General features: G+C 41.4%; 1 protein-coding gene across 6 annotated transcripts in view; it reads left to right on the forward strand.

Annotated features, from left to right (window-relative positions):
• Positions 1–27,623, forward strand: part of ATP8B4 (ATPase phospholipid transporting 8B4 (putative)) — a 517,140-nt gene that overhangs the window by 357,062 nt on the left and 132,455 nt on the right. For all 6 annotated transcript variants that reach the window (XM_056572217.1, XM_056572215.1, XM_056572212.1 and 3 more), the window contains 4 exons: positions 3,862–4,070; positions 5,549–5,592; positions 7,746–7,911; positions 11,841–12,029. In XM_056572217.1, the coding sequence (XP_056428192.1) occupies positions 3,862–4,070; positions 5,549–5,592; positions 7,746–7,911; positions 11,841–12,029 (608 nt within the window). The remainder of the gene's footprint in view (positions 1–3,861; positions 4,071–5,548; positions 5,593–7,745; positions 7,912–11,840; positions 12,030–27,623) is intronic.

Here is a 27,623-nt window from a genome sequence, read left to right on the forward strand (position 1 = left end):
CCTCAGGATGATCAAGGCTGTTGCTGACAGCTCCGATCATCCCTATTTTCCGGATGATTGGGTCACCAGAGACCCGATCAGCCCGGAATAGCAGAAAATTGTCTGAATTGACAACCGGCTAGCGGCGGGGATCGGAATTCCCACGGGCGTATGCATACGCCCCACGTCCTTAAGGACTCGGGATGCAGGGCGTATGCATATGCCCGGCATCCTTAAAAGGTTAAAGGGAACCTGTTATGTTTTAAATGAAGTCCAATTTGCAGGCATCTTGTTATAGAACAAAAGTTGAGCAGATTGATATCGTTTTTTTGGAAAAGTTCTAGTATAAATCTCTATACGTTTCTGCTCATTCTGGGTTTAGTAGTTATGTGTGTGGTCCTACACAGTCATTTGACAGGTATCTGTATAATTTGCAAATGAAGAGATGCTATTTTCTGAGTTTAAGTGCCAATGTTCCTATCTCGCCTAAAATGAACAGAGGTTTACAAAAATAAATGACTATTTATCCTGAAACTTTTCCTACAAAAAACTATATATAGAGCTGCTCAGTTCAGGCATTAGCATTGCCTCCTTGACACTTCACAACGGGGAAACGCTGCCACAAACATGTTAACAACAGGTGCTGTCTCAATGTGCTAAAAGCTATTTACCTATTCAAGCGCTTTAGTACATTATCCCAGGTGGCAGATTTCCTATAACAATATATATTATTATAACTTTAGGATGTATTCACAATTACAGTATCCTTGATGCTGCAGAATGTATACTATGTTCAGTCAGTTAGTATACATTGAACTCTTCAGCATAAAGTCTGCAGCATCAAACGTGCAGGATACTGCACGTGTGAATAGACCCTAGGGTAAATTAAGGCTTAAAAAAGGAAAATAAACAACAACATTTATGTATGTTTTTATTTTATTTAACCCCTAAAGGACGAAGCCCAGTTTGACCTTACAGCCCACGCTAATTTCCGTTTTTGCACTTTCCTTTTTCCTCCTCCCCTTCTAAAAATCATAACGCTTTCAATTTTGCACCTACAGACCCATATAATGGCTTGTTTTTTGCATCATCAATTGTACTTTGTAATGACTTCAATAATTTAATTACAAAATCTGAAGCAAAACAAAAGAGAATATACCGTAATTGTGGGGTGAAATTTAAAAAAAAAACACAATTTTTTAACTTCTGGGGCTTCCATTTCTACACAGTGCAATTTTCAGTAAATTCTGTAGGTCCATATGGTCACAAGGATATTATTACAACTTCATACACCAAAATTAGTATGTTTAAAATTGTCATCTTCTGACCCCTATAACTTTTTTATTTTTCCGCATACGGTGATGTATGATGTCTTATTTTTTGCACTGCTGTCTGTAGTTAATTTTTTTAATAATATATGAAGTGACCAAAAATGCACAATTTTGGAATTTGGTATTTTTTTACGTCTACGCCATCGACCCTGTGGTTTAGCTAACCTTATATTTTAATAGTTACGACATTTACGCACATGGCAGTACCACATATGATTATTTTATCATTTATAATATTTATAATTTTCTATTACATTGTTTTATTCAAAAAATGGGAAAAGGGTGTGTTTTTATTAGGGAAGGGGTTAATTTACTTTCATTACCTTTTTTTTTTTTTAAGTGTCCATAGGGGGCTATAACATGCAATCTTTTCAAAAGTACAGTAACCCCCCGACATGCGATCGCCCCGATCAAATCGACATACGATGGCCTCTCAGAGGCCATCGCATGTCGATGTCAGCATCGACATACGATGCTTTGATGTCGGGGCCATCGCATTAACTGCTATCCAACAGCGCAAAATGCTTAAGCTGCTGTCGGATAGCAGTTTAAGCATCCCGGACAGGTTCACTTACCTATACCCGCTGCTCCGTGTCCACTTCGCGATCCTCCGGCGTTTTCTGCATCTTCTCCGAGGTCCGGGCCTCGCTTTCCGGCGTCGTTATTACGTCGCTGCACACGCCGTCCCGGCGCCGCAACGTAATAACATCACCAGAAAGCGAGGACCGACACCGGAGAAGATGCGGAAAAAGCCGGAGGATCCCCAGGAAGACGCCGGAGCAGCGGGACAGCATCGGGAGCCCCTGGGACAGCATCGGGAGTGGTGAGGACGCGGTCCGGAGCGGCGGGGACAGGTGAGTATAACTTCCTATACTTTACATTGCACGAATCCCTCAACATACAATGAAATCCCTCAACAACGATGTATTCGACAAACGATGGGTCGTTTGGAACGAATTACCATTGTATGTTGAGGGACCACTGTAATATGATATACATGACAATAAAAGTAATAAGGTTGTTTAGACAAAACAGGACAAGAAAAGACCAGTCAGTAAAACATGCAATCTTTTGATAGAATTAATCAGTGTTATTGGTGCTCTGCTGCTCAAGCCTGCTATGCAGGCTTGGAGCAGCAGAAGATTGATCTGACGACAATGAGGCAAGTAAGGGCCCACCTGCCGTCCACTCAGCTGATCGGGACCCGCGATGTCGCCGCAAATGTCTACTTTGATCGGGGTCTCCAAAGGGTTAAAGCCAGGCACCGGCCTATAACAATCAGGACCCACCGGGTTTAAAGCGTTCTCCGCTCGTGAGAACAGTTTAAACCCTGTTAAAGGGGACCAGGGCGTACAGGTACTCCCTCGTTCCTTGAGTACCAGGACGCAAGGGCATACCCTTTATCCTGGTGGGGTTAAAATAGGTTGCAAAAACCTTGTCTACTCGTTTTTTGTTTACTTTCTTTATAATAAAGTGCCTCATTTTAATGACGACTTAGAGAGATCCTGTGGTCAATAAAAAAAAATTGTATTTTATATCATTCACAGTATCAGTTATATTGGCCCTCATTTACTAAGAGTGTTGTGTAGGTTTCTTTGTGGGTTTTAATTCCCTACAATTTTTTTTCCACAGTGTTTACTAAGGTTTCCCTACATTTTCCACTTTCCCTACACTTTGCTTTTTTACACATGCTCTGCTCTGTAGGGTTTTCCTCAGCTCAAATCCACCACATTTTATGTGGAAACCTTAGTAAATATGTTGTTTTTTGGGGGAAAATGTCGGGAATACGCCCCTTTTTGGAGACCACGCCCCCTTTTCCCGGCGACCATGCCCCTTTTTCGGGTTTTCTTAGCAATATGTAGAGTTAGTCAGGGTTTTTTCAATTCTGGCGCAAAATCTGGCGCAGACAGAATTCCTGGCGCAATGCGACAGAATCTGGCGCGCAACCCGACAAAATAGTAAATGAGGGCCATTGTCTCTGGTACCCTGTAGATGGTACCCTGTAGATTTTGCATTTTTTGCAGACAACCCCCCCCCCCTTTCCCCATCTGTACTTTTTGCTGAATGGTCAGATGGGCTACAAAATAGGGTATAGGATATGCTTGTGTAAGGGAGAATGATTAGGAGCTTCATAATGGCACTTCCATCTTACGTTTTAGTAAAAAGTACACATAGTTAACCAAATAAGAAAAAAAAAACTATATTTCAGAATTGAAAAAGGAGGGGGGTGGGGTGTAGCTAAGAAACTAAAAACTCAGTTGAAATCAGGGTCCACAACACTATAGATATATATATTAAAAACTCAATTGTTTTAGACCAACCACAGGTTCTCTTTGAAGATTATGTACTCAACGCATGTATTTGGGGTAACTAAGAATAATTCATCATGCTTTTCCATGTGCCTCATTGTGAAAAGCATGCTTATATATATCACCCCATCATTTTAACATTAATGATTTCCTTGTGCCATTTTTATTTTTAGTATACATTTCATTTGAATGCCAGTATCTTTTCAAATTTTGTTTTCTCTTTTGCTGTTTTCTTTTTAAAGTGTTGAAGTTATTCGACTTGGGCATAGCTACTTTATCAACTGGGACCGTAAAATGTTCTACTCTAAAAGAGGCACCCCCGCCGAGGCCCGGACTACAACTCTCAATGAAGAATTGGGTCAAATAGAGTACATATTCTCAGACAAAACAGGGACACTTACTCAGAACATCATGACGTTCAATAAATGTTCAATAAATGGAAAAATCTATGGTAAGTTAAAAAAAAAATAGATTAAATAGATTTATCCTTTGAGTTGTTTTACATATATTCCGACCCTAGTATTGATTGTAGATATATAAATTATGTGGTTGTATATATATATACATATATGTGTATCTGACAAATCTAACCCTCTTCTACTTGTACTGCATGATTTAGCAGATATTTATAATCATGAGTCCTACTTGAAATTAAGAGACACATATTTGCATAGTGTGAAAGTATCTTGCATTTTTGTCCTTAATATTTTTGTTTTCAGTTTGAGTGAAGATGAGCATAGTCTCCCACCCTAAATCATACATTGTTTTAAGTTGCTGACATACAATTTAACTTAGGCAGGGTCCTTGTATTGAAGAAGGGCCTCTTAGGTGTCAACTACCATTAGAATTGATATAGAAGGAACACTTTAGTCATCAGTCATTGTTACCTGTAATCCCTCTTATCAGTCATAATTACATTTACATCTTGTTCCTTTTAATATAGCATAAATCGCAGGTTAACCAATGTAACATTAGGGAATAAGGGGCAAAAGCATTTTGATAGATGATGCTTAACATCTTAAAATGACATAAAAACATGTCCAAATGTTCCATCTTGGATGTGGTCCTTTAGTTGAACCCCAGTGACTCTAGTCTTTTTCCAGTTACCTTGTTTTTCCAGCTTTAAGATCAAAGATCTGCAAAATTCTGCAAGCTAATGTCATTTTGGTGGAGTTAGGGGTTGATTTATTATTACAAAAATATTAGTGTATAAATCTAGTGAAGCGTACTAAACAAGGAGAATTTTTTTTTAATTTCTGGAAGGGTATATTCTTACATACCATATCCTCTACAGATTTGATTCTGTGTACAGCTATTTATTTGCATTGATTTAACAGCATGAAATCTGAGGCACCAAATCTGCAGTAGATAGGGTAAATCTTAATGTACCCTAAGAATGCATACACACACATTGAATCTGCTGACGATCTGCAGATGTAAAATCTGCGGTTACAGATTTTTCAGTGCAATCACTCTATTGACATGCCATTAAAAATACAGAAGAATTGCCTTGTAAAATCCGTAGTTGTGGATCCGCAACTTAAAATCCACAACAGATGCAGTTTATGTGTGTGTTGGAAAGCACCCAAAGGATTCCTTTACAAGCACAGGATCTGTTGCAGATTTAATGCTGTGTTTACTCACTTAGTTTACATTGAACTCTGCAGCAGATAATGTACATGTGATTTTACCCTAGTAATTTTAAGAGGGATTCTGCTGTGTGATTAGCTATTTTAACATATGCTACTATTTGTCCCAAAATCTTATGATTTCTGTTGAACCATTGTGTGGAGTTTTTATTGTCCAATATTCTGTGTTTATGCCTTTTTGCTTACTTGCCAGACCCAGCATTTCCATTTGATGGAACATATGTCTCGAACAATTGTAGATAGATGTTAAGTCTTAAGACCTCTTGATTTGTTTTTCTAGGTGAAGTGCGTGATGAGCTGGGTCGTAAGGTTGAAATTACTGAGGTATCAGCTGTTTTTTTTTTTTTGTGTATTTCTGTATGACGTGTAGGAAAGCTGACAAAGCAACACAACATTGCGATGCATATTTACAGTTGTTGAAAGGGACCAACCTGTGTTTTTTAATTCTTTAACCAAATTCAGGCTCAGGTCACATCTGTGTTCAGTGTTATGTTAGGAGCCACATGCAGAAAGAGTAGTGCCGCATGCTGTGCTATTTTTTTATGGTAAAATGCCAGGCACTATGACAGACACCCAATGAACCCCACTGAGATGTTTTGGATTCCATTGCTCTCCAGCTTACAATGGATCCGGCATGACAGTGACAGCCTAGAACAATGGAATAATATAACAGCCTAGTAGTTGTTGCTATCTATTAGGTATATTAATCATTATACCTATATATCTCCTTTAGGTAAATTAATCATTAGCCTATAGCTTGGAAGGATGGTAATGGTGACAGATATTGAAAATGGCCATTCCAGCCAGAAATGTCTGTCAAAAGAAGATGTTTACATTTTCTTTACAACATTTCACACAGTGTGCATTAGAAGTATGCCATCCAGACATATATGGTAAAGATTATGAGATAATTAAAAAGTACCTGTTCCCTAACTACTCCTAACACTCCTCCCACATACCTTTATTCTTGCTCACATAGTGCAATCTCCCAGCAGGAGAAAGTGGGCATTTCCCAACAGGCACGACACTGAAGCCTGTTGGGGAACCACTGAAGCCCTCACATCTTGCAGTGCTGTGATGAATAGAAGACCACAGGCTCTGCACATGTTTCAGTGAGGCTCTGTTCATGTTTCAGTGAGGCTCTGTTCATGTTTCAGTGAGGCTCTGTTCATGTTTCAGTGAGGCTCTGTTCATGTTTCAGTGAGGCTCTGTTCATGTTTCAGTGAGGCTCTATGCATGTTTCAGTGAGGCTCTATGCATGTTTCAGTGAGGCTCTATGCATGTTTCAGTGAGGCTCTATGCATGTTTCAGTGAGGCTCTATGCATCTTTCAGTGAGGCTCTATGCATCTTTCAGTGAGGCTCTATGCATCTTTCCGTGAGGCGTTATGCATGTTTCAGTGAGGCTCTTTGCAGCTTTCAATTAGTATTTTCCTCAGCTTTTAGTGAGGCTCTGTGCAGCTGTCATCCAAGCTCAGTGCAGAGAAACACTTCCTGAGTTTGGTCTCCTGCCAGGCCGGGAGGAGACCAAACTCACTGTATTAATTGTGGCATTGAACAGAAGAGAGCCACCTAGTGGCCATTTTTTCTATTACATTTTAAAACATATTTATGTTGACAATTTTAAAAGCAAGTGAATGGGAAAATGCCTGCTAATTACACAAGGAATACTATATTTCTATTATATAGTTTTATTTGGTGACAGGTACTCTTTTTAAACATCCAGCCAAAATAAATAGAGGCAACATTTTGGTCCACCTAAAGCCATATCTAAATGAACTGGAGAGGAAGCATTGCATGTGGTGGTTAGTTTGGAAGATTAAATGCCTCAAACATATTCCTTTTTATTCATAGTCAAAAGGTGACTTGAGTGAAATAAGTGAATGGATCAGTAAAGCATTTTTTTTTATACCTAAACAGATGCATACTCTTTGGAGAATGCACTAAAATAGAACTGATATCAGAGGTGTGTAATTCGCTTGGGATGGGATTTTAAGGTAGTAGCACTATTCTATTATTCTTCTAGATAAAAGAAAAACTAGAAAACATTCTGTGTCAAGAGGTACAGCTGCTGGATGTCCGTGAATGTTTGTAATAAAAAAGAAATCATTGCCTATAAAAAATATGCCCAGTTTGTCGATGTGCAAGCACAGCTGCTTTAAATAAACTGGGATTTAGATTATAACGCTTGATTCTCATGAGAACGTTTTGACATTTTGGGTCGTTTCTATTCAAGGAAGGCGCAATCGATAACGCAGACAGTAGAGATAAATAGGAATTAACCTTCTGGCAGTCATACATTTTATTGTTCACATGTATGAATTATGATTGTGGCATTGTATTGGATTGCTTTGATTTCCTCAGCGCTTTCATATTAATCTCCAATGAATGATAATGTGTTTATTTGGGACTACTTCATTATAATTTATAACTTACTGAAAAATATTCTGTTATCTATGTTCATGTCTTTATTTTCCAGAAAACTGTTCCAGTGGATTTTTCATTCAACCCTCTAGCTGATAGCAAGTTTCAGTTTTATGATCACAGCTTAATCGAGGCTATAAAGCTAGAAGAGCCCCATGTCCAGGAGTTCTTCCGATTACTCTCCTTATGTCACACAGTTATGTCTGAAGAGAAGAATGCAGGTTTGTATTCCTCACCAGTGGATTCAGTACTCATTACTGGATTCAAGAGTGTCACCAGAAAGATATTTCAAGCCACTCCACAGCATTTTACTTCACTATTTTCTTATTCAATACAATCAAACTTATTGGTTTCGCTTCCTTACTTTGCCTTGCTTAGAGAAAATGATTATTTAATGATTATTTTTCTTTGGCAAGTCTCTATTGTCAGTTTAAATCATGTGATAATGGTGATTTTTCTTTTTTGTTTACTGATTAAAGCCACATACTAAATAGTGTTCTGTTTTTATTTTCTGATTGCAATTTTTTTTCTTAACTTTTTTGTACATTATTATGGGGGCAGTCATTTTGCCTTAGCTGTTTTTAACAGAATTTAGAAATATGCTTTACAGCAAGCCCCATAGACTAAGGCAACAATGGGAAACTTTACTGGGTCTATTTTGTGACCTTTGCAAAGATTGATCCTTAGGAAGGGGGAGGCTGAGCTGTGAGTTTTATCTATTGTCTTTTCTACTGGTGTCTCACTGTAATGAGATTCCAGAGCAGACAAATGGTTGCAATTGAAAAAAAAAAAAAAAACTCTAATATCTTCAGCATATTAGATATATGAGGATTTGTTGCAAATTTCGAAATAGATTTTACCTCTTTGGATGCAGCAAGCAAAATCTTTGTATGCTTTGTATGGGCGTAGACTAACTGTATATTACAGTGAAGTGCAGTTAGAGTAGAGGCAAGGGTTAACCATGATGCAGAATTCCACCCACTGTAAGTCTTCACTATGTGCTGCACCATACAGGAGTTATGCTATTAGAGCTCCCAGTATTTATAATTTAGCTACCCCGTGGCTTTTAGGTCAGACACGTGTTTGCAGTTCTGGAATTTTCAGAATTGCTGTGACTAAGTTCTGATACCAATGAAATTGCTCATGATGTGTATGTTTATGAATGGGTCTCGCAAATCTTCCTGTGACCTTTTTACAGGCATTTATTTGACCAAAAAAGGATGTTTTCCTATCGTTTATGGGTATTGCAAAACTTAAATGTTTTATTTCCTTCCCATTTAAGGTTGATCTTTACAGTTTTATTAGTCACATATAACAAATACAAGCTTCTGGTAGGAGATTCCCTTGTGTATACCACAGCTATGTTTGGCTTGGATTATGGATGTTTCAGCAGCAATTCATTAATTTCATGTGTCCAAGTTGTTTTATTCTTTTGCAAATAGAAAATATTTGAGTTCAGTTAGAAGATGTTGTTGCATTTTATCAATTTCCTTACATGATCATTGTTTTATCGTTTAATGAATACAATTATGAATAAAAAATGGTGTAAACAATCCAAAAGTACATCATACAAGAGCACAATATGGGTGTCATAAAATGAGTTACCCCATCAATCATATATACCAGTGTCTTTCAGAAGACATTGCATAAGGTGCCCTTGGGGTAGCACAGAAGGAGGAGGTGTCCTGAAATACCTCAGTGGGTCATCAGAGTTCTTCATTACAGTGGGTGGGGGGGGGGGGGGGGTCATAGGTGATGGTCAGCTATAGCATCCTTTCTTACACTCCAATGTGGCTACTGCGTAGAAACGGAAGCCCCCAAAATTTACAAAATGGCATTTTTTCTTCAATTTTGTTGCACAATGATTTTTTTTCACCGTTTCGCCACAGATTTTTGGGTAAAATGACTGATGTCAATACAAAGTAGAATTGGTGGCACAAAAAATAAGCCAACATATGGATTTTTAGCTGCAAAATTGAAAGGGGTTATGATTTTTAAAAGGTAAGGAGGAAAAAATGAAAGTGCAAAAACTGGAAACCCTCCGTCCCCAAGGGGTTAAGCTGTAATTTGGAGCACAATGAATTATTTAGCTGCATTGATTTTATTTTTGTAACTGTATCACGTTGGAGCTGTACAATGGTGCTATAACAGTTGTAATAACACAGAGGAAAACAATACGTACCATGGGCCAATCTGTGGCCTCATTCAACCGTTATCCTCCTTATTCAATTCATTATAATCAGCAGGCTTGGTTCATGGGCGGTGCTCCAGGAGCAAGAACATTTTTCAAGAAAATGAGGTATTTCTCACAGAAAAGGATTGCAGTAACATGTTTTGCTATACATATGTGTATTCCCTTTGTGTGTATTGGAACTAAACCAAAAAGGGAGGAAAAAAAAAACAAATTGGACATAATGTCACACCAAACTCCAAAAATGGGCTGGACAAAATTATTGGCACCCTCAACTTAATATTTGGTTGCACACCCTTTGGAAAAAATAGCTGAAATCAGTTGCTTCCTAAAACCATGAATAAGCTTCTTACACCTCTCAGGCGGAATGTTGGACCACTCTTCCTTTGCAAACTGCTCCAGTTCTCTCTTATTGGAAGAGCGCCTTTTCCCAACAGCAATTTTAAGATCTCTTTACAGGTGTTCAATGGGATTAAGATCTGGACTCATTGTTGACCACTTCAGAACTCTCCAACGCTTTCTTGCCATCCATTTCTCGGTACTTTTTGACATATGTTTGGGGTCATTGTCCTGCTGGAAGAGCCAAGATCTCGGACACAAGCCCAGCTTTCTGACACTGGGCTGTACAGTGCGACCCAAAATCGATTGGTAATCCTCAGATTTCATGATGCCTTGCACACATTGAAGGCACCCAGTGCCAGAGGCAGCAAAACAACCCCAAAACATCATTGAACCTCCACCATATTTCACTGTAGGTACTGTGTTCTTTTCTTTGTAGGCCTCATTCCGTTTTCGGTAAACAGTAGAATGATGTGCTTTAACAAAAGGCTCTATCTTGGCCTCATCTGTCCACAAGACGTTTTCCTAGAAGGATTTTGGCTTACTTAAGTTCATTTTGGCAAAATGTAGTCTTGCTTTTTTTCATTTAAATATTGACGGATAGTTCGCGCTGACACTGATGCTCCCTTAGTATGCAGGATAGCTTGAATATCTTTGGAACTTGTTTGGGGCTGCTTATCCACCATCTGGACTATCCTGCGTTGATACATTTCATCAATTGTTCTCTTCCAATCATGCCCAGGGAGATTAGCTACAGTGCCATGGGTTGCAAACTTCTTGATAATGTTGCACACTGTGGACAAAGGCAAATCTAGATCTCTGGAGATGGACTTGTAACCTTGAGATTGTTGATATTTCTCCACAATTTTGGTTCTCAAGTCCTCAGACAGTTCTCTTCTCCTCTTTCTGGTGTCCATGCTTAGTGTGGCACACACAGACACACAATGCAAAGTCTAAGTGAACCTCTCTCCTTTTTATCTGCTTTCAGATGATTTTTATATTGCCCACACCTGTTACTTGCCCCAGGTGAGTTTAAAGGAGCATCACATGCTTGAAACAATCTTTTTTTATCCACAATTTTGAAAGGGTGCCAATCATTTTGTCCAGCCCATTTTTGGATTTTGGTGTGACGCTATGTCCAGTTTGCTTTTTTTCCTCCTTTTTTTGTTTAGTTACAATACACACAAAGGGAATAAACATGTGTATAGCAAATCATGTGTATAAACCCTTGTATAGCAAGGGCCGAGTGAGGAAGCTGCAGCGGTGACATCAGTGTGCTCCTGGAGTGCCGCCCATGCACCAAGCCTGATGATTATCATCAACCGACCATGAGTCGGCCTATGGTAAGTACCATTTTCATCATGTCACCCGCATTACAAGCCTGTACCAAGTTAGCGCAGTTAATAATAATTTGAAGTAATTATTAGTTCTTTACACTAGCACCATTGTTCAGTTTCATAAGTTTCCCATCATATATACCTGTAGCTTTATGGCATCTTTTGCTTTACTGCAAATTAAATAATTTTGAAAAGTTATGACAAATGCCTTTTTATGGGAAAGTTTTTGGAATATTTTGCTTTTTAATCATTCTTTGTATTCCATTTCTTTTTTACTGCACAGGGGAACTTTTTTACCAAGTTCAGTCACCAGATGAAGGTGCATTGGTTACCGCTGCAAGGAATTTTGGCTTTATATTTAAATCACGAACACCCGAGACTATAACTGTGCAAGAAATGGGAAAAATCGTAACATACCAGCTATTAGCCATATTAGACTTCAACAATATCAGAAAAAGAATGTCTGTCATAGGTAATGTGTTTTTTGTTATAATGTTTTTTAGCTATGCAGCAAAATCAGCTTACTCTGATAAATTAGACTGTTCTCACATCTGTGTTGGAGGCTGTGTTTAAAAATGTATTGCCCCACAAAATTGCACATTTGTTACCTTTATTTTATTGGTCAGGACGGGTACAACAATTTTAAATGTATTGTACAATGGGACCCCTCAGAAAAGCTTATCAGCAAGCGTACCCAAACAGCCAGTTCAGTACAAAAAAGAAGTCCCTAAAGACAAAGTTGTTGTAAAACATACTTTTTACTTGTCAATTCTTAATAAAATCCACCAAATAAACATAGTGAGTGGTGCAGGCTCACACCCTCCCTTTACCAAACATAGTGAATCTACCCATGCAACAATCACCAAGAAACAACAAAATCCTGTCAGGATTCATTAAATCCATTTTAGAAAATTTTAGTAATCTTACACGAGTTCCTCCAATAATAGGGGAAGTACACATTGATCCCTATAAAACAAATCACATAAAGAATATAGCACTGGAAAAGCATACTAGATAATAGCACCACATGTGTGTAAAAAACACAGTGTATATACAATTTTATAATCCCAACACATTTCTATCCAAACTGGGGATCAGAGAAGTCAAATGAACATCCTCAGGGGGTAATTATCAGTTAATAACCTGAAGTGGCAGGATTTCTGGCTTGTTCCGGGGAAAGACTATGTGCAGGGAACCTCTCAATTGCATTAATTCTGTACGGGACATGTTTTGTACCTTTGTCCTTTACCACCTTACTTTGTGGCCTCTTTGTGTGGAAACAATTATTATTAGCACAATCCATGCTGTTCCCAGGACTTTAAGTGGTTTTCCGTTGTTTTCTATTCTATTTGCTTAATTATCGGTTTCAGATTAGTAACTGAGACCCACTGTGTTCTTTACATACCTGTGATGCGATTAACCAGTTGTGTATGCTCTTCTAGTGATATATCCTTTATGTTTTTGTTTTATAGGGATCAATGTGGAGTTCCCCTATTATGGGAGGACTCCTGTAAAACTACTCAAATTCTCTGAGACAGATTTATTAAATCCTGACAGGATTTTGTTGTTTATTTGCTGAATTTTTTGAGGAATTGACTAGTAAAAGTTACGTTTTACTGCACCTTTGTCTTTAGGGGTGTCTTTTTTTCTATACTCTAATCCTTCAGGTGACATTATCTAATTTTACGTGAGATCTAATGACATACATGCACATTTTAACAATTCACATACAGCAATAAATTGAATTGCAGCGTACAGCATAACAGAAACTTTAGTCCTTCACGTCAGGTTCTTTACATAAGCTTCTTATCCAAAACTTCAGTCAAAAGTCAATATTTTTTGGTGCAGTATGCCATTATCCATTATACTATAGACAAACTGGTCTTGCTTCAGAGCAACTCCTTTCTGCTGCTCTCTGGCAATGCTCACACAGCTGTGAAATCAGGTTTTGGACTGCAACACAGCACATATCCAGACTGGAGTGACTTTATGTCTAGAACCTTCTGCCACTTCCAAAATCTAGACGTGTGGGAGGGCAAATTTTTTGCTCCATGATCTGGAGTTTTTTTTTATCAGTGCCATTTTTTAGAGTAGATGCCTTTTTGTTTACTCTTTATCCCATTTTTTCTGGGATGTGATTAGATCAAAAATCTGCATTTCTGGCATACATGTTTTTAATTTTGTTTTTCTAGGTCATATACAGCGTTTAGAGAGTAGTTGTACTAGCAGATCTTTCACAGTATCCACAGAGGCATTTAGAAGGCCTAGAGCTTCTATGACAACTGTTCGCTCACCCCACGATTGCATCACAGGGGTGCCAATTGGAACCACAACATCCTTGGCACCTATAAATCAACTGACTAGATGCCGCAATCATATCTAATATCTAGATTGTTTAATGGCCAGCACTGGACTGATATCTATTATGACACTGGGTGCCAGGGGCAGATAGCAGCCGGCATTTGCCCTATATGGAGCAGGTTCAGGACCTGAGTCTGCTTCATACTTTCCAACCAGACCCAAAAGAACATGCTGAGAAATGACAGTTTAATATCAGTTACGAAAAGGCTAATACTTTTCTAAAAATGGGCAGTACAAAACAAAAATCCATGTTTGCAAACTTTGGCTATTACTTAAACTTTTAAATTATTGCATAATATATGGTCAGTTTTTCATTTTAGGTGTAGGCTTGCATTTGACATATGGTAATTGAGACCGAAGTGAGGTTATGTTGGCATAGCTTTTCAGAATTTCTCTAATTCTATGTTATTTCTGGTTATCCATAAGAATGTAGTTAAATGTATTAGCACGGTACATACAAAGAAAGAATAAACAAAAAAATAGTCTCCTCCGCTGCTGTATTACTTAATCAATGAATACTGTATATTAACATGTCAGTTGGCTCATAAAAATTTAGGGTGGCCGTCCAGTTTTAGATGTCTATCCATCTGACAAAAAAGATTTTGCCATCGTTTGAATAGGCAGCAACTACATTTTGTTCTGAGAGATAAAAATTTCAAACTGTTCAAAATAAGATCATTCTACTAAAAAAAAGTTGGGCAAATGCATATTCTCTTTGATTGATTGTGTCTCCATAAGATTTTGTCTTACTCTATTCCTAGAACTGTGAAAATCTTCTTTGGCATGTTCCCACATCCAATCCATCTTCTTCTCCTTGCTTGCACCTCTTACACTTCTGGCACAATATTCCCTTGCAGACTGTGTCCTGTCTCCAAGTCTTTCTTCTGTGTCTTTTCTCTTCAAGAAGTTTTTAGTTAATTTCATACTGAAGTCATTTTCACAGTTAAATAAGGTGCATTATTAATTTTAAAGTATTTATAGTAAACAATTATTCCTAGTAATAGCTTTTCTCTTTAACATCACAATACCGAGAAGTGAAACTAGTCTTAATTTTCCCTTTTTTTCTGCACTTAAGTTTATTGTTCTTTCTGAGCCAGGAAACCCATTACTTATAGATGATATTTCTTACAGTTTTGTTGAACGTTTATATGGGCTATGTGGAAAAAAAACATTCAGCTCCTAAAACATAAATTGGCCGTAAGCTGCCTGTTGTCCTCGGAGATTTTCTAACTAAAACCATGGATAGACAAGAGATCTCTGTTATTCATCACAATTCTCTATCCACCCCTTTCGTGTCTGCTAATCCACATGGAGACAAGTTGGACCAGAAAACATGTGGTTGCCTATTCAGAGGGAATGAGCAGAGTTAACAGAATCTGCAGAAGAGAAAAATTCAGGCTATAATTGGTTTATTATGCATACACATTCTAGTGATTTTTGTTTTGTGACTCTGGTGGCTTTTTAGTTAAAGGAGTATTCCGGGATGTAAAAATTGTGTTTTATACTTCGGACAGTAAAAAAAAAAATAAAGGGATACATACCTGCTGCAGCTCCATCGGTGCCTCCGGTAACCCGTTTCGGCCTCCGCCGCAATACTCTTTCTGGTTGCCGGTGGTCGGTGAGTAATACTGCTCTCAGCCAATCACCGGCCACAGCGAAGTCCCGCCTCGGCCGGCGATAGGCTGAGCGGCAGTGTGACATTTTGGGATCATCATAGGGGCTTGAACTTTTAATAATGGGGGTGAATATCAGGTGATAGGCAGGATTATACAGTCAGGGGATATATTTTAGGCAATGCCAATAAACGGCAAATTGCAATATCAATTATGAAACAAAAATATACAACAGCATGCCCAAATTAGGCAACATATAACAGTAGGACCTCCACCTCAGACCCTAACCACTTGTTTCGTGTTTAGCTTCTTCAGGGATACTGAGCTAGGGTACAGGACCGGAACTAATATACCATAAAACAGAGAAATGTTCCGCAATACATTATATACCAATTACCAGTCTTAAAGTAGCAGCCAGAACAACACAATGCACATGCTGTGCAGAAGTTAAAAGCTAGAGTCGATGAGCAAGGACATCATCAGATACAGTTGTACATCTGTTAAGGGATATATCACAGAATTCAGGTATACAGTCTATCGACTAAATTATCAATCACAGAAAAATAGACTAATTAAAATGTAACATAAAACACGGGGTACCACGAACGTAAATTATATTCACAAACGATAATTAATATAATAGGGTGAATAAAACACCACAATAATTCTAGATGCCTCTGATAAAGCACACAACACAGATCACATCAACCACTACAGGGTCCATTTGTCAGAAGAAGAAAATGCAACCGATAGATAAGCTCATAAGAAAAAGTATACACAGTATGTATCTAACTAGCCCTATCCCCCGATGGCTCAGGGAAGGGTGCAGGAGGGGACAACAGTTGGGCCGGGGGCGGGAGCCTGTCACTCCCTATAATAGTCCCTATCAAAAGCCCTATCCCTAGGCGGAATTATCGCCCTAAAAAGGACAGTCCCGCACTGGAACCTCCTATTCTATGCTACCCTTCCCCTGCAGTTACCTAACTAACTAGCTACAAAAAAGCAGCTACCACTCTAGTCGGGCATATCCCTCAACTATGTGTGATTAGATACACAATTATAGATATACAAAATATAATAGGGAATTAGCAATGCCACAGCTAAGTATATTATTTGATGGTAGCTGAAAAAAGAAATATAGGAAATCCCAAAGTATATTGAATGTAAAATATACACTGTGGGTCTAAGCCTATGTGTTAGGAGGGTTAGCACATATACAGGGTGGGCCATTTATATGGATACACCTTAATAAAATGGGAATGGTTGGTGATATTAACTTCCTGTTTGTGGCACATTATTATATGTGAGGGGGGAAACTTTTCAAGATGGGTGGTGACCATGGCGGCCATTTTGAATCCAACTTTTATTTTTCAATAGGAAGAGGGTCATGTGACACATCAAACGTATTGGGAATTTCACAAGAAAAAACTATGATGTGCTTGGTTTTAACGTAACTTTATTCTTTCATGAGTTATTTACAAGTTTCTGACCACTTATAAAATGCGTTCAATGTGCTGCCCATTGTGTTGGATTGTCAATGCAATCCTCTTCTCCCACTCTTCACACACTGATAGCAACACTGCAGGAGAAATGCTAGCACAGGATTCGAGTATACGTAGTTTCAGGTGCAGCACATCTCATATCTTCACAGCATAGACAATTGCCTTCAGATGACCCCAAAGATAAGCCTGAGGGGGGTCAGATCGGGAGACCTTGGGGGCCATTCAACTGGCCCACGACGACCAATCCACTTTCCAGGAAACTGTTCATCTATGAATGCTTGGACCTGACACCCATAATGTGGTGGTGCATCATCTTGCTGGAAAAACTCAGGGAACGTGCCAGCTTCAGTGCATAAAGGGGGAAACACATCATCATGTAGCAATTTCGCATATCCAGTGGCCTTGAGGTTTCTATTGATGAAGAATGGCCCCACTATCTTTGTACGCCATATACCACACCATACCATCAATTTGGGTCAGGTCTGAGCATTCCTAGATGAACAGTTTAATGGAAAGTGGATTGGCCATCGTGGGCCAGTTGAATGTCCCCCAAGGTCTCCCGATCTGAGCCTCTTAGACTTTTAACTTTGGGGTCATCTGAAGGCAATTGTCTATGCTCTGAAGATACGAGATGTGCAGTACCTGAAACTACGGCTACTGGAAGCCTGTGCTAGCATTTCTCCTGCGGTGTTGCTATCAGTGTGTGAAGAGTGGGAGAAGAGGGTTGCATTGACAATCCAATTCAATGGGCAGCACATTGAACACATTTTATAAGTGGTCAGAAATCGTTAATTTCTAACGATAATTTTTTTCCCTTAGTCCTAACAGTAGCACAGATGGGGTATTCCACCCCCCGCGAACTGGTAGGACAGATGGAAGTTTTATTGAACCTAATTAAACAATCAGTAAAGACACACCCACAACACCCTGTATAAGTAAGAGGGTCATCCTCTGCTCCATTGTGTAGTAACAAGAAGAACTAAAGGCAAATAATAGAAGAAAATAACTTAACTAGGGAGGGAAAGTTGTGCTACTGTTAGGACTAAGGGAAAACAAATTATCGTTAGAAATTAACGATTCCCTTACGTCCTAACCAGTAGCACAGATGGGGAAATGGCAAGCAGAAACCCTATGAGGGAGGGCTCTCATGCCTGACGGCAGATAATACTGTCCGTCCCAATGAGGAGAAATCGGCCAATCTACTGTCAAGTCTGTAGTGGGTGATAAATGTGGAGAGTGAACTCCAGGAAGCAGCTTTGCATATATGTTCCAAGGGAACAAGACTCCTTTCCGCAAAGGAGGTAGATACAGACCTGGTGGAATGAGCTTTTACAAACTCAGGAGGCTCCTTACCTTGGGATACCATGGAAATACGAATGGCATCTTTTACCCATCTACTGATGGAGGGCTTTGAAGCTTTAAGACCTCTCTTGGGTCCTGAAAAGAGAATTAGCAGATTTTCATCCTTCCGAAACTCCAAAGATCTTCTTATATAGATCTGGAGACATCTCGAGGCAATGAAGAGCACTATCTTCATTGGAGGATGGAGGAGGAGAAAATACTGGCAGGGATATAACCTGATTAATATTTTGGAATGATGGAACTTTAGGTATAAAGGATGGCATGAATCTGAGTAACACTCGATCTGGCAAAAACTTAGTATATGGTTCAAGTGCCGAGAGCGCTTGAAGTTCCCCAATCCTTTTGGCTGAAGTGATTGCCAGTAAAAAAGTTATTTTAATGGTAACAAACTTCATGTCCACCTCCTCCAAGGGCTCAAAGGGGGGAGATGCTAACCCCTTGAGCACCATCGATAAGTCCCATGCTGGGACAGGTTGTATAATTGTAGGTTTTAACTTTGAGGATCCCCTCAAGAATATTTTGACTAGTGGGTCTTGAGATAATGGTTTATTGAGAAAGGCAGAGATGGCTGATACCTGAACTCTGAGTGTGGAAGGGGATAGATTCTTGTCTAATCCCTCCTGGAGAAAGTTGCGGATTGTGGCAACAGCTGGATTCTGTCCAGGTAGTTGTTTCTTGGAGCACCAAGACTGAAAAGTTGTCCAAATTCTTTTATAGGCTCTGTTAGTGGACTCCGCTCTGGAATGCGAGAGGGTATTCAAGACCGCACTAGAAAGCCCTTCTAGATGTGGAAGGGACTGGTCAACCTCCAGGCTGTCAGGTTGAACATTTGAAGATTTGAGCAGCTGTGAGTGTCCCCCGACACTAGTGCTTGCTCTGGGGGAAGCCTCCAGAATTGTCCCCGACTCATTTGCAAGAGTTGGGTAAACCAAGCTCTCTTGGGCCAAAATGGAATTATGGCTATGACAGAGGCTTGGTCCTGCCTGATTTTCATCAATACCCTTGGGATCAAGGAAATTGGAGGGAAGATGTAGGCCAGCCTGAACCTCCATGGGATTGAGAGAGCATCGATTGCTACTGGGTTGTCTTCCCTGTACAGGGAACAAAATCTCACCACTTTGGTGTTGAACCTTGTTGCCATAAGATCTATTTCTGGCATACCCCACCTGAGAGTTATTTGTTTGAACATCTCTGGATGGAGAGACCATTCTCCAGTTGAAAGTCCTCTGCTCAGGCGGTCGGCGATCACATTGAGAGATCCCCGAATGTGAACTGCCGACAGGTGGGTTAGGTTCCTCTCTGCCCAATCCAAGATCAGACCCACCTCTCTGAGGAGGCTTTGTGATCGAGTGCCTCCCTGCTTGTTGATGTACAATACAGCCGTCATGCTGTCGGATTGGATCTTTACTGCTTTCCCTTGAAGAAGAGAAGCAAAGTGGAGGAGTGCTAATCTGATGGCTCGAATCTCGAGGAGATTGGAGGTTAACCCTCTCTCCTGTGGTCGTTGGGAGGAAATTGGATTTGGCCCAATTGACTATCCACCCTAACTGGTGAAGGAAGGATACTGCTAGTTGCAGATGTTGGGACAGGATCGCAGAAGAAGGAGCTCTGAGGAGCCAATCGTCTAGGTAGGGAACGATGCTGAGCCCCTGGAGCCTTAGAGCAGCAACTACCGCTACCACCACTTTGGTAAATGTGTGTGGGGCCAAAGAAATTCCAAACGGGAGGGCTACAAACTGGAGGTGTTTTAGAACTCCCCCTACCTGAACTGCGATCCTTAGATACTTTCTGGATACCGGATGAATAGGAATATGAAGGTAAGCATCCTTTAGATCCAGAATAGCCAGGTAATCCCCTGGCGAGATGAGGTTGACCACAGATTGAATAGTTTCCATACGAAAGCGTTTGTGCTTCACATACTGATTGAGATATCTCAGATCTATAATCATCCGCCAGTCTCCTGTTACCTTGGGAACTAGGAAGACTGGAGAATAAATTCCTGACCCCCGCTCTGCAAGAGGAACTTCCTCTAAGGCATTCTTCTGGATGTATTCCAGAATGTAGGATTCTAGCCCCCCCTGTTTGATTGGTGAAAGAACTCTTGTCTCCACATAATTGGATGGAGGAATTGATTCGAGGTCTATCGAATAACCATCCGAGATTAATCTCAGGACCCAAGGGTCCTGAATGTGGAGGGACCAGGCGCATGAAAAATGGTGAAGACGACCACCAACTGGAATCTGGGGGGCAGGATGGGAAACTGGAAAGGTCACCTCGGCAAGGAACCCAGAGCTTCGTAGAAGCCCACAGTCAGAGCTTTCTGTTGTCTTTGGGGCCACGGGAGCGCTTTCCGCCCCGGCGTTGATTACCCCATTCTCTCTGAGGCTTAGGCTGGGGGGCTGATCCGCCCCCAGAGCGCCGCCCTCGACCACGAAAGTAGGAATAAGGAAGGGACTTGCCTTTCTTGTCAGAAAGTCCCTCCATAATGCGGTCCAGCTCAGCTCCGAAAAGAATGCCGGGTTCGTAAGGCATAGCACATAAGGTGTTCTTGGAAGAGTTGTCAACCTTCCAAGGTTTTAACCACAGAGGACGTCGTCCAGCGGAAGCCAGGGCCATAGACTTGGAGGCCAATTTAAGATGCTGGGTGGAAGCATCGCACAAAAAATCAACGTCCAGATTGGACGTCTTGAAGGATGAAAGAATTTCATCTCTAGGAACCCCCTGGTCCAAATCCGACTGGATGTTAGAAAGGCGGGTCTTCAAAAGGTTTGCTACCTCAGAACAAGCTATCGCCACTGATGCAGACGCAGAAGCAGTGGAGTAGGAGCGCCTCATGGCACAGTCAGCCTTCCGATCCATTGGATCCTGCAAGGAAGACCCATCCTCAGCAGGGACCACTGTCCTCTTGGACAGTTTGGCAACTGCCATGTCAACCTTAGGGACAGGGCCCCAGGAGGAAAGCTGAGATTCCTGTATAGGAAACATGGTCTTAAATCTTTTAGTTAAGACCGGACCCTTTTCTGTTTTTTTCCATTCCGTTCTAAGCACGGACAGAAGGGTATCATCCGCTTTAAAGACCCCAGGTCCCTTAGAGGCGGAGGTAGAGGCTTCCCCGGGATCAACATCCTGGTCCCCCGACCGGATGGATCTCAGAAGACGCTGGGTCTTTCCCAGCGGAAAGAAATAGGATGCAGTGACCTCCTCATCCTTTTTTTTTTCTCTTTTTTCTTTTGTTTTAAAATGTCAATGGCACCTTGGATTGAGAGGCAGTCTCCCATGCCGGTACTTGCCGGGCAGCAGTCTGCCTCAGCAGGGACCACCTATCTGAGGAGAGCAGGTACGTTCAGCTTAGGATGGCCATTGACAGCTTCACGTCCACAGACGTCTCCATTCTGGGAGGTGAAGAAGGTCTGGCGCGTTTCTGAGTGACAACGTGTTTCAGCTCCTCAATAGAGGCTTGCATAGCCGACATGTTAGAGGAGACCCACACATATCTTGGACTGTAGGTTCAGTCTGGTGGGAAGGTAGAGACTTAGCCCTACAAGGAGGGCACCTGGAAAATTCATAATTATCCGCAAGGGGAGTATTGCAGTGATGGCAAGAGAGGTGCTTGCGCTTGGCGGATTAGATAATGTAGCGGCAAGAAAAAAATTGCGGCTAGCTAAAATATAATTTAAAATACCCAAAGTTCTCAGCAAGAGACCAGGTAAGATATAGGATAGGGAAACAGTAGTATCCGCAAGGATGCACTACCAGACTCAAAAGACAGGACTGTGGAAGTACCAACAGCTCTGCGCTCTAGGAGGCTGAATGACAGCCTAGGGGGAGTTTAAATATCCTCCTGGCTGGCGCCAAAACAAGACTCCGCCCACAAGGCGGAGTTACAGAGATAAAGAAATCCTGTCTTAAAAAACAGGAAAGAAAGGAACCCTATTAGTTAGAGGGTTATGGAAAGAGGCTCCTCGCTTGGTTTCGCCGCATTATTAGCAAAAACGGCGGAAAAAAACGAGCCGGGAGCGAAAAGAGAAACAGGAAGTGACGTCAGACGCCGCTGACGCACTTCCGGCCGGGACCGCGATTGGAGTCGCGGCTCCGAGGTATAGAAGCAGATGGGCGCAAACTATGCCCAAATTTGCAAGTAAGAAACCCCCCCCCCCCTCCTATTATATAACAGGAGTAAGGGAGTCACCATCTGTCCCACTGTCCGGGAGGACAGAAAAAAACACAATGGAGCAGAGGATGACCCTCTTACTTATACAGGGTGTTGTGGGTGTGTCTTTACTGATTGTTTAATTAGGTTCAATAAAACTTCCATCTGTCCTACCAGTTCGCGGGGGGTGGAATACCCCATCTGTGCTACTGGTTAGGACGTAAGGGAACTTGTAAATAACTCATGAAATAATAAAGTTAAGTTAAAACCAAGCACATCATAGTTTTTCTTGCAAAATTCCCAATAAGTTTGATGTTTCACATGACCCTATTGAAAAAACTAAAGTTGGATTCAAAATGGCAAACTTCTAAATGGCCGCCATGGTCACCATCCATCTTGAAAAGTTCCCCCCTCACATATACTAATGTGTCACAAACAGGAAGTAAATATCACCAACCATTCCTATTTTATTAAGGTGTATCCATATAAATGGCCCACCCTGCATACAGATAGAATTAGAAACAAAATATGCAAGGCATAACGCATGCAAGCGAGTGCAACAGGTTCCATACAGCACCTGTATACAGATGGTATTCAAACATGTAAGACATAGCATATACAGATGATAGCTGTATACAGATAGTAATCAAACATGTAAGCCATAGCATATATGGACAAATGAAGCAGACTCAGTGTAGAGATATTGGTTAGAGTCACATCTATCAAGCAGATATTAATATTAGCCATTCATAAGATGCCACAGTAAGCATGCAAGATATTGTAAGCACAGATAGCGATATTCTGTTAGAATCACAGCTTACACATAAGTTTTAATGAAGACCCAAAATGTTAATCATGCATAATAGATAAAAGGGTAAGACTTCCGTCATGCATGATCACACTAAACACAGCCCAGTCACTGTATTTATAATGCATTAGTGTGTGCACTCAAATAATTGGGTCCCAATAAATAAATAATAGATATACACATATGGTTTACATGATCTTGAACCATTAAATAAGAGACAGAGTATGCACAAATAAATGTGCTGATATCCTAGGGCTTGGATCTGCAATCAGATAGGGTTAAAAATAACACATATAAAGAATAAGGAGGTAAAAAATAAACCTCAGAGACACCATCAAACCAATATTAAATGAAGCTTCCAAAAGCTATGGCTTCATTCAGCCCATGGAGGCTTGTGACCTCATTCTAAAAATCCATTGCAGTTCTTTTTTTAATAATAGTTTATCAAAATTTCCCTTGCAACGGGAGGGACGAACTACTTCCAGGACAAAAATTTTTAGACAAGAAACATTACCTCCATAGGTTTCATGTATATGTTTCGCAATTGAGGTGTTTCTGTTGTGGCGAACATCGCCAAGGTGTTCCCCCACCCTTCTCCTAAGTTCTCTCAAAGTCTTCCCCACATAATCTTTTGGACAGCTACATTGGCAAATATAAATCGGACCTCTTCATTTACAGTTAGAAAAATCCCAAGAATAAAATGCTTTCCCTGTGGTAGAACTCACAACCCAATTGATTTTGGGGACATCTACACAGGCTACACATGAGCCACAAGGGGAAGTACCTTTAGGTCTCGAGGGCAACCAGGTACTAGGAGGTTTCGTCCGGGTATAGTGACTATGAACTAGTCTGTCTTTAAGACTCCGACCCTTTTTATAAGAGATCAAGGGTCTGTAAGAGATTACCCGATCTAATAGGGGGTCCTCTTGTAATATTCTCCAATGTTTAGAAAGGATCCTATATACAGAGGCTGATCTATCTTCAAAGGTCCCTATGATTCTAGTAAGGCCATCAGGGGTTCTCTCTTTTTTGGGGGATAACAGAAATTCACGATTTGCCTCTTTTGCGAACAAATAAGCAGCGTTAAATGTGTCCAAAGGGTAACCCCTGTCCAGAAACCGTTGGCAAAGCTGTAATGATTTATGTTCAAAATCTGACTCAGACGAACAATTCCTGCATAACCGCAGGTATTGTCCCTTTGGTATTCCCTTTTTAAGGGATGTAGGATGATAACTAGACCAGTGTAGAAGAGAGTTTGTCGCCGTAGATTTGCGATAAAGGGTAGGTGAGAGGCCCCCTCCTGATTTTTAAAGACCTTTGCATCTAAGAAAGACAATTCGTGCAGGTTTATCTCATAGGTGAAAAATAACTCAATCTGATTGTCATTGAGTGTGTGGATAAAGTACTTGAAGTCCTCTACACTCCCTCCCCATAAAATAAAAATGTCATCTATGTAAAGCATCCATAATTTGATGCATGATGACCATCTTGTTTCCTCAGGGAGGAACACGACCGTGCCCTCCCAGCAACCCAGATTTGCATATGTGGGGGCACAAGGGTTCCCCATAGCGGTGACCCTGAGTTGAAGAATTGGCGGTCATACAGAAAGAAATTGTACAGGAGTATAAACCGCAATAACGAGATGACAAAATTATTGTGAGGGCCAAGGTGATTGCCTCTAGATTGCAGAAAGAATTCCGCTGAAAATATACCCTTTTCATGCGGATTAGAGCTGTATAACGATTCAACGTCTATACTTGCAGGTAGACATTATGATCAATGGGGACACTTTCAATCCTTTTGAGGATGGCCATCGTATCTCTCACATACGATGGAAGAGATGTTACAAAACCCCGTAAAATCCTGGTCACATAAAGACTAATCCCGTGAGTAAGGGAGTTCACCCCTGACACAATAGGTCTCCCCTTGAGTGGATTGGTCCCTTTATGGACCTTGGGGAAACAATAAAATGTTGCTTTCATTGTGGTGTCAGGTTATAGGAATTTTAATTCTGCTGGACTGATAAGCCCCTGATCTTGCATAATTGATAATTGCATCAGACAATTAACCTCTCAACTCTAATTGATAACTCTCAGCTGGATCATGAGTCAGAATTTCATAATTGTCTGGACGCAAAAGTATATCAAGACACATTCTCTTATAGGGATCATGGTCCATTACGACCATATTCCTTCCCTTGTCAGAGGGTTTAATTATGATCCCCTCATCCTTCTCTAATTGTAGTAACGCAGACATCTCTTTTATTAAATTCTGTCTAATAGGACCCTGATCAGACAAAGACTCCAAATCATTAATCACCAATTCCATAAATATATCTATACTTGTGGTTTATGTTAGTCGTACCCTGTGTTTTATGGGCTTCTAATTAAAGTTACATTTTAATTAGTCTATTTTTCTGTGATTTACATCTGTTAAGGGTCAGCACTAGAAACATACTGCATAGTGATAATGATTACCAAAATGACAAAATATATGTTAATACCAAACCAACCTAACTAGATAATACACACTGTTACGCCGAGCGCTCCGGGTCCCCGCTCCTCCCCGGAGCGCTCGCAGCGTTTACCTGCTCGCAGCGCCCCAATCAGACCCGCTGACCGGGAGCGCTGCGATAGTGTCCCTAGCAGGGATGCGATGCGGGACGCGCCCGCTCGCGGTTCGCATCCCAGCCTGCTTACCGGACCCGTTCTCTGTCTGTTCAGTTCCGGCACGCGCGGCCCCGCTCCCTAGGGCGTGCGCGCGCCGGCTCTCTGCGAATTGAAGGGCCAGTGCGCCGCTGATTGGCGCCTGGCCCAAATTAGTGAATTCACCTGTGTCCATGCCAATAATACCTCACTTCCCCTTCCCAGCATCGCCGGATCTTGTTGCCATTGTGCCAGTGAAAGCGTTCCTTGTATGTCCCAAGCCAGTGTTCCAGACCTCCTGCCGTTGCCCCTGACTACGATCCTTGCTGCCTGCCCTGACCTTCTGCTACGTCCGACCTTGCTCTTGCCTAATCCCTTGAACCGCGCCTATCTCAGCAGTCAGTCGGGGTTGAGTCGCTATCGGGTGGAACGACCTGGGGGTTACCTGCCGCAGCAAGTCCATCCCGCTTTGCGGCGGGCTCTGGTGAAGTAACCCCTTAGACTCCGTTCCCCTGGTACGGCCCACGTCATCACTCCACTGACACAGAGGATCCACCACCAGTATCCTCACAGTACACGGATCCTGACAGTAGATCTGGCCATGGATCCCGCTGAGGTCCCGCTGCGGTCCCGCTGCCAGTTGTCGCTGACCTTACCACGGTGGTCGCCCAGCAGTCGCAACAGATAACGCAACAAGGCCATCAGCTGTCTCAACTGACTGTTATGCTACAATAGCTTTTACCACAGCTACAGCAACCATCTCCTCCGCCAGCTCCTGCACCCCCTCCGCAGCGAGTGGCCGCTTCCAGCCTCCGCTTATCCTTGCCGGACAAATTTGATGGGGACTCTAAACTATGCTGTGATTTTCTCTCGCAATGTTTCCTGCATTTGGAGATGATGTCGGACCAATTTCCCACTGAACGGTCAAAGGTGGCTTTCGTGGTTAGTCTCCTGTCTGGGAAGGCCCTGTCATGGGCTACACCGCTCTGGGACCGCAATGATCCTGTCACTGCCACTGTACAGTCCTTCTTCGCTGAGGTTCGTAGTGTCTTCGAGGAACCAACCCGAGCTTCTTCTGCCGAAACTGCCTTGCTGAACCTGGTCCAGGGTTAATTCTTCTGTAGGCGAATACGCCATCCAATTTCTACAAGAGAGGACACGCCGCCGCAATGAGAACCTATGCCTGTACTGTGCCAGTACCGAACACTTCCTGAAGGATTGTCCTATCCGTCCTCCACGTCAGGAAAGACGCACTCCGATTCCGCACAAAGGTGAGACAGCTCTAGGTGTGAACTCTGCTTCTCCACGTCTTACTGTGCGGATTTCTTCTTCTACTAACTCCTCCTTCTCAGCTGTGGCCTTCTTGGATTCAGGCTCTGCAGGAAATTTTATTTTGGCCTCTTTCGTTAACAGGTTCAACATCCCAGTGACCAGTCTCGCCAGACCTCTCTCTCTACATCACTTCAGTTAATGGAGAAAGATTGGACTGCACTGTGCGTTACCGCACAGAACCCCTGTTAATGTGCATTGGACCTCATCACGAAAAAATTGAATTTCTGGTCCTCTCTAACTGCACTTCTGAAATTCTTCTCGGACTGCCTTGGCTCCAACGCCATTCTCCTACC

Source organism: Hyla sarda, chromosome 4 (genome assembly GCF_029499605.1).
Source record: "Hyla sarda isolate aHylSar1 chromosome 4, aHylSar1.hap1, whole genome shotgun sequence".
Lineage (NCBI taxonomy): Eukaryota > Metazoa > Chordata > Amphibia > Anura > Hylidae > Hyla > Hyla sarda.